The sequence below is a fragment of the Oryctolagus cuniculus genome, chromosome X (genome assembly GCF_051225735.1).
Source record: "Oryctolagus cuniculus isolate XC-2025 breed Fujian yellow rabbit chromosome X, ASM5122573v1, whole genome shotgun sequence".
NCBI lineage: Eukaryota > Metazoa > Chordata > Mammalia > Lagomorpha > Leporidae > Oryctolagus > Oryctolagus cuniculus.
The window spans coordinates 103,424,825-103,433,097 of record NC_142888.1 but is presented as its reverse complement, the minus strand read 5'-3'; the positions used below and the strand labels follow the sequence as shown (position 1 = coordinate 103,433,097).

At 46.4% G+C, this 8,273-nt stretch overlaps 1 protein-coding gene across 1 annotated transcript; it reads left to right on the top strand.

Moving 5' to 3' along the window:
• The first annotated feature begins 4,334 nt into the window (after positions 1–4,334).
• On the top strand, positions 4,335–7,694 carry DCAF12L2 (DDB1 and CUL4 associated factor 12 like 2). The gene has a single exon (XM_017350024.4). The coding sequence runs from the start codon at positions 4,465–4,467 to the stop codon at positions 5,854–5,856; it is 1,392 nt and encodes a 463-aa protein (XP_017205513.2). The 5' UTR covers positions 4,335–4,464; the 3' UTR covers positions 5,857–7,694.
• Positions 7,695–8,273: the final 579 nt, after the last annotated feature.

The window sequence follows — 8,273 nt, the reverse complement described above, 5'->3', positions numbered from 1 at the left end:
CATTCATAGGTTAGATAGGTAGGCAGATAAGGATAAGAAAATTGTTCAGTAAGATGAAAAAAGAAGCATATACAAATATATAGATGGATCAATAAATACAGGTAATAATGTAATATAATTTTCTTGAGTTACAATTTGTGTACATTATTTAGTTCAAATCTTTCACTTTTTCTACTTCAATTAATTTGTTCATAAAATAGCTACTTCTATGTGAATTCTTCAATTTATTTTCCTCCCATTATTTCTTTGGTTATTAACATATAAATCACAAGTTTTTTTTTAAAGATTTATTTTATTTCTTTGTAAAGCTCACTGACAGAGACAAAGGGAGAGACAGAGAAAGAGGTCTTCCATCTGCTGGTTCACTCCCCAAATGACTGCAACAGTCAGGGCTGGGCCAGACTGAAGCTAGGAGCCTAGAACTCCATCCTGGTATCTCACATTGGTGGCAGGGGCCCAAGTATTTGGACCATCTTCTGTGGTTTTTCCCAGGTGCATTAGCAGGGAGCTGGATTTGAAGTGGAGCAGCCAGGACTCCAACTATCATTCTGATACGGGATACTGGTCTCTTGTGGCAGCTTAACCTGCTGTGCCACAAGGCTTGCCCCAATCACAAGTATTATAAACCTATTATATTCCTACAACTGTGTGACGGTACAAAAGTAGTAGGAAACTTTATCTAACATCTTAAGGAGTTTACAATCTACTGAGTAAAGAATTTGACCACACTGAAGAAGTTATAGAGAATAGCATGGCAGTGCCCTGAAGTGCTCATATGTGACCACATCCAGTGGAGGGGAATCTAGTATATGGAAAGAGTCAAGCCTAATACAAAGCAAAAACTACCATGAACATAGACATGCATTAATAAGGACTAACAAGATATTTATACTCATATTGGCCTTCAGAAATAAAGTAAGTACATAATGAAGAACCTGACACTCAGAAGGCTAGGCAGACACCTGAAATTTTTATTATTATGGCATTTCATCTACTACTTCAACAATAAATGCTCTTCTTACAACTTTATATATTAGCAGACACTGTGTTTTCCTACAAGTGGAAGCAATCAAATGCAAGAAAATGTTTAAAAGTGCAAGTTCATATGAATAATTGTACATCTCTCAACATCATTTGCCTCTGGTCTGGAAGTTATTTGTACATGCTTCAGGAAAGAGATGAGATAAATTTGAAAGTGTAGTCATAAATGAAATGTGTTTCAGGTATAACATTCTAGATAAAATTGATACAATTCATTTATTAAAACAAAATAATATTAACATTGACTACATATTAGCATACATAAATAAATTGCATATTCATACTAATAAAAGAGGAGAGGTATACAGCGAAATTATTTGAATGGTGCCTTTACCAATTTTTTTTAAAAAACTTGGATCCAGGGTTGAGTTATTCCAGTAAAGTTGCCACTTGCAATGCCAGCATCCCATATGGGTGCTGGTTCAAGTCCCGGCTGCTCCACTTCACATCCAGCTCCTTGCTAATGCCCTTGAAAAGGCAGCGGAAGTTAGGCCAAGTGTCTGTGCCCTCCACCCACGTGGGAGACCCGGATGAAGCTCCTGGCTCCTGGCTTCAGCCTGGCCCAGCCCTGGCCATTGCAACCATCTGGAGAGTAAACCAACAGATGAGGATCTCTTTCTCTTTCTCTCTCTCTATAACTCTTTCAAACAAATAAATAAATCCTAAAAAGGCAAAAAAAGTTAATCTATATTAATTCAAAAATGTTAATTAAAAAGAATTTGTGAAAGAAAACTCATATGTCAGAGATTACATTTTTGCATTTAAATATCATATGGAAATTTTTGCACATAATTTGCATTCTGTATTTACTTACTTTAATAATTACTGCTGTTTTCCAGAAGTGCACAAGACACAACACCTATAAAATTTTCACAGTAGTAACTTACATGATTTCAAAGAGGATACAGAAAAAAGTGTATTTGGTGGATAATACAGAGTAGTCATTAGTCTCAACAGCATTAGTCAGAAAAGGATTCAAATCTTGACAGGACCATAGGAGGGTTACTACCAGTTCTGAGACTTAGTTTCCTCATTTTAAAGTTTGTCTGTTTTGACTTGAAAGACAGAGTGACAAAGAGAAAGAAATATCTCCCATTCTCTGGTTCACTCCTCAAATGTGTGCCATAGCCAAGGTTGTGCCAAGATGAAACCAGAAGCCAGTAACTCCATCTGGATCTCTCATGTGGATGGCAGGGACCCAAATACTTGAGCCATCACCTGCTGTCTCCCACAGTACATATTAGCAGGAGGTTGGATCAGGAGCAGAGGCAGGACTCAGCTCCAGGAACTCTGATATGGGATGCTGGCATCCCAAAGTAGCTCCTTAACCCACTGTGCCACAATGCCTGCTTCAGACTCTGCATTTTAAAATATGAAAATAAAAAAAGAACCTTCCTTATAAAGTTATTGTGAGACTGAATTTACATAGATCACTTTGCATCTAATTTGTTCAGCACAACTCTCCAGCCCATGATTCAGTTTCAATAAATAAGTATCTAAGCACTGTTTATTCTTACAAATACATGTGAATATTCAGCCTATTTTGTTATATATACATGTTATGACTAAGTAGGCTGACATATATCAAGATTTTCAGTCCATTTTATTTTACCACAATATTAGAAACTATATCATGAATTCTTACATAATACCAATATTTTAGAAGTCGGAATTTAAAGAAAGGAAAATCTTATGGTAGGTTAAGTTAAAAGAATTTGTGGTCACTTTCTCTCTAGTAATGTCACTTCTAACTACGAACTCTTCAGTATTTTAGTGTCAGGCTACTCCCTGTCCACCATCCTCACCTGTTGCTAATATGGCATTAAAAATGGGAAGGAATATAGAAAGGGGAGCAAATGGAATGCAGCAGCTGAACGCGAGTGGTGGGAAGGATCAAAGATTGTTGTGCTTTGAGTATGTGCACTTGAGGTAAGTTTGCATGAAGGGTCAAGGGAGAGGAGAGAAAACTAGCCACAAAATAGTTCCCAGAATCTCCACTGATTGGTCTGGGAAGTTAATTCTCTGCTACCTACCCACCCCACCCCACCCCACCCCCACCCCCCGCACTGATTCAAACAAACACATTTTTGTGGAGCAGAACTGGGGAGTGTGCAGCATTTTGTATCAGCTAGCTGCCTCTCTGCAAAGCAGTGTATCACTCTGTAACTAAACTCCCCGTGTTGGGCGAGAATGCCCGGGACCAGGGAACACTGAAGAGCGCAGCATGGACCTTTCTACCACTCGGAGAACAAGGCCATTTTCTCAACCTCTGCATTCTCACCACTGTCTATGAATTGTCTCTTTCTTGAAGGTTCCCTACCTCCTCTGTGGAAACGCTGTCCAGCGCACAGGCTTCTGTTCCCTGGCCCCTGAGTATCCCGGACTGCAATGCTGATGTTACCTGTTCCTGGGAGGGGGATGTTTCTGCCCTGGATCCTCCACGCCCCTTCCTTAGGGCTGTGAGGTTCAAGGAGAACCAGTGCCTCCCAAGATGCCTCCCTTCATCCTCCCTCCTCTGTCTATCAGGGAGGGCATCCTGCCAGGTTCTCAGGGGCGCCGCCAACTAAAGGATCAAGAACCTCGGCATGGGCGGAGGTTGGGGCTAGGGTCTTCATTTGGAACGCACTCCTCGCGAGTTACGGCGCAGGAGCCCACAGACCTCCACTCTTGAAACTTTCCAAGCAGAGAAGCGCAGACAGACAGACAGAAAGCGGGGTAGGGGCGGGGTCTCCCTGCCACTGCCGAACAGCCCTATCTCTGCCAAGTTCAATGTCGAGGGGAGTCAGCGCACATTTGTGTTTTCCCACATATCGCGACCCGGGTTCTCTCCGGTCCCGTGCTTAGGTGCAGTGTAGGTTTCAGAGTTTATTCAAGGAGGGGAGGTCAGAGGCCCAGCCCGCCGCTGGGGCGAGCGCGGCGAGACCGCACGTGCCTGAGCCCGGCGTCCCGCAGCGCCGGCTGTCTGGGCACCTCCTCCCGCCGCTCCGTTCCCCGCCGCCCCCTCCAGGCCCGCCGCGCCGCTCTCACCCCGCGCCCGCCCGCCCCTCCCACCGCCTCCGCCCCCCGCACGCGGCCCCCCGCGTCGTCCTCGCCTCCCGCTGACTTCGTCCCAGCCTCTGCCCCTGGCACTTCCCGCCCTCGCCCGGAGCCGCGCCGCCGCCCCTCGCCGCCCTCCGCGCCGCGCTCCGCTCAGCCCGCGCTCCGCTGCCTCCGGCCGCGCGTGCTTCGTGGGGGCCCGCCGCCTTCGCCGCCGCCCGGCCCGCGCGACTCGGCGCCCCGCGGTCGTCCAGCCCTGAGACCCCGCGCTCCCGCTGACGCAGAGGCGCCGCCATCCGCGCCGTCACCACGGCCAACACCGGTGCCACGCGCCGCCGCCGTCGCCGCGCCGCCGCCGCCGCCGCCGCGGCTCGCCTGCCGCCCACCATGGCCCCGCAGCACGCAGGTAGCAGGAAGCGGAAAGCGCCCGCGCACGAGGCCGCCGCCGGGGGCTCGGCGTCGCCGGGGTCGGCCGGGGCGGACAGAGAGGGGCCGCTGCAGCCCAAGAAGCAGAGGCGGCCGGCGCCGCGACGCTCGCTGGTGCACTACCTGAAGGACCGCGAGGTGGGTGCGCCGGGGCGCGCGGGGCTCCCGGGCTTCGAGCGCCAGCTGAGCAGCCACGCGGTGCGGAGCCTGCCCGAGGTGCTGACGGAGCGCCCGCTGGCCCTGGGCACCCTCAACAAGGTGTTCGCGTCGCAGTGGCTGAACGCCAGGCAGGTGGTGTGCGGCACCAAGTGCAACACGCTCTTCGTGGTGGACGTGCACTCGGGCCACATCACGCGCCTCCCCCTGATGCGGGACAGGGTGCCGGCGCTGGTCGGGCCCCAGCCGGGCTGCGGCATCCACGCCATCGAGCTGAACCCCTCCAAGACGCTTCTGGCCACGGGGGGCGAAAACCCCAATAGTCTGGCCATCTACCAGCTGCCCACCCTGGACCCCGTGTGCCTGGGCGACCGCCAGGGCCACAGCGACTGGATCTTTGCCATCGCCTGGATGAGTGACACCGTGGTTGTGAGCGGCTCCCGCGACGGCACCGTGGCTCTGTGGCGTTTGGACCCTGACATTTTCAGTGACTGCATTGCCTGGCGCAATGTGATGAAGGTGCCCTTGTATGCCCACATCCGCCCGAAGGACGTGGAAGCCATCCCCAGGGCCAGCATCAATCCCGGTAACCGCAAAGTCCGCGCCTTGGCTTTCAGCGGCAAGAACCAGGAGCTGGGCTCCGTCTCCCTGGACGGCTACTTCCACCTGTGGAAACCTCGGAGCAACCTGTCCAGGCTGCTGTCCGTCAGGCTGCCCTACTTCCGGGAGAACGTGTGCCTGACCTACTGCGAGGAGTTGTCCCTGTACGCCGTGGGCTCCCAGTCCCACGTCTCCTTCGTAGATCCGCGCCAGCGCCAGCACAACATCCGCCCGCTGTGCTCCCGGGAAGGTGGCACTGGCGTGCGCTCGCTGAGCTTCTACCACGACATCATCACCGTGGGAACGGGCCACGGCTCCCTGCTCTTCTACGACGTCCGCGCCCAGAAGTTCCTGGAGGAGAGAGGCGACGCCGTCCTGGACTCCTCTCCAGGCACTGCCCGGAGGAAGCTGAAGCTCACCTGTGGCAGAGGCTGGCTCAAACACGATGGGTTCTGGGTGAACTACTATGGTGGTGTGGACGAATTTCCCAATGCTCTCTACACGCATTGCTACAACTGGCCAGAGATGAAGCTCTTTGTAGCTGGGGGGCCTCTCCCTTCTGGCCTCCATGGGAACTATGCGGGCCTGTGGAGCTAAGAATGACCGCTTGTTCTCAAAGTGCACAAATTTACCTTCCAGTTGTGTTTCTTCACGTTGCCTTTGTGCTTTTGACGCTGTGTGGTTTTATTTTTCTACATGGAGTGCGGTTGAGCTTACTTGTGTATTGGGAGGGGGGAGCAGGGAAGGAAATCAGAGGGGAGTCTGTGCAAATACACTTTTAAGCAATCAAAACTTGGCTTTAAAGATGATTCTATCACCTTCCTTTATAGCACTATGTTTCTGTCTTTTACAGGAATGACATTTGTCTAAACGTTAATTACATTTTTTGTGATTCACATGTGGTCTTCCTTTAGGATTATGTACTCATGATCCTCACTAGAATTCAGTACTTAGGTTTTACTTGTACTTCAGTATTCAGCAGTATATTCAGATAATTTTACACATTTCAAATGTATGGCATTGGGGGAAATTGTATGCTGAAAAGTGTCTTTGGGGCGGGTCTGTGGAACTGCACATGATTTGGTTTGTAACTGTACATAAATTAGAAAATGTAGTTCAAGTTCTACATTTCCACCATTTGAGGTGTGTTTCATTTGGAAACGAGAAACTAAAGTTTGCCAATTTTGTATCATCAGTGCATAAAATTCTTTGATAATATGTTCTTTCAGTTAAGGCATCTTATAATGTTCATACCATTAATTAATATTCTATTAAATAACAGTTTTGTTTATTCAGTATAACATTAACATCACTATGCCTCTCCCCAGGCCCTTGGCCCTCTTGTTTAAACCAACTGTATTATGGTCTGCTCTCCTGGATTGCATTTATACTATAGATTTGCAGTGTAAATCAGTACTGGCCAATATATGTCAAGGTGATCAGGGAGGTATTTGGGGCGGGGGTAAACATTTCTTTAAAGTACAGGTAACACCATCCAGGTAGTCACCATGAAAGGCCAGCAGTTGTGCTCAGAACAGGTGATTTTGATTTCTTTTTTAATGTATACGGGGATAAGTCTTTTATATGGATAAAATATATGATGTACTGAAGAAAAAATAAATAAAACATATTCAGCATCTTAGCAGTTGTGAGACTAAAGTTTTTCAATGCTTAAGTATATACTTTACTTTTTAAAATTGTTTATAGGAATCTATTGATGAAAGCCAAAATTTCCAGAACTGAAGCTTAAACAGTAACTATGCACACATTACTTTGCACATTTTTTTAAAAGGAAACTTTTTCTTATAGGTTAAAAAGATTAAATACCACATTAAATGCCTTATATAAGTGGGCTTTGTGTAAGTTTAAGGATAATTAGGTGGTCTTTAAAGATGTTTTAACAAATCATTTTTCATGTATAGAAACATACCTGTTGTACTTTTAACTGCTTACACGTACTATTTATTTGTATATATGTTTGTGTATGTTACTCCTGGTGTGAGAAGATAGAGATATATACCACTTTATGTATGTAACTATCATAGTTTAAACTATACATATCAGGATTTGTCACTTGGTTTTTAAAAGAGTAAATGCATGTGTATGATAAAAATGTACTGTACAAAAGGTATACAGTGAAAAGTTTCAGCACCGGTATATATATGATTGTAGGCAAATTTTATACAAATTATAGCATGCTGTACACATCTGTGCTATTTTAGTAAACAAAAGACACTCATACAGTTCCACTTAATTTTTGTTCCATGTTACTTCACTGTATGGTTGAAATGTACATTTTATTTGTTAATTGCACCTTTGGTGAGCATTGATAGTGCTTCTTGTTTTGTTACTATAAACTGTTCTACAGTGATTACTTAAAATGATACATACTTGTGTGCATATGTAAGTATCAGTATATCTGCAGGATAAATTTCTAGACATGAATAATTGCTGAGTCAAGGAGTAAGTTCATTTTATATTTAATAGCCTCTGTCAAATTACCCTCTAAATGTCTACCAACGTACCCTACCAAAAATGATGTACACGAGCCTAGTTTACTACACTCTTGCTAACAGTGTGTCATCAAATTCCATGCTCCTTACCAGTTTGATCTCCACCTGATCCTGAACATTTCTTTCTGAGCCACTGTGGCCAGGTTAAGAGATTTGTAGTACTTAGTAGGTTCTGAAGAAGACTGGGAAAATGGAAAGCAGGCAATAAAAAACTGTCAATCCAAAGGAGAGCACCAACGGTTCAGGCTCAACTATCTGAAGATGGATTCCATAAGAATCGTTTCTTGGGGCTGGCATTGTAGTGCAGTGGGTTAAGTGTAGCTTACAATGCAGACATCCCATATCACAGTGCAGGTTTCAGTCCTCGCTGCTTTGTTTCTGACCCAACTTCCTGCCAGTGCACCTGAGAAGGCAGCAGAAGATAGCCCAAGGGCTTAGGCTCCTTGCCACCCATGTGGGAGACTGGGATGCAGGTTTTTGTTTTTTTTTTAAGATTTATTT

Bases quoted from the DNA above. Each gene is read 5' to 3' on its own strand.
- DCAF12L2 (XM_017350024.4), top strand. From the start codon at position 4,465: ATGGCCCCGCAGCACGCAGGTAGCAGGAAGCGGAAAGCGCCCGCGCAC.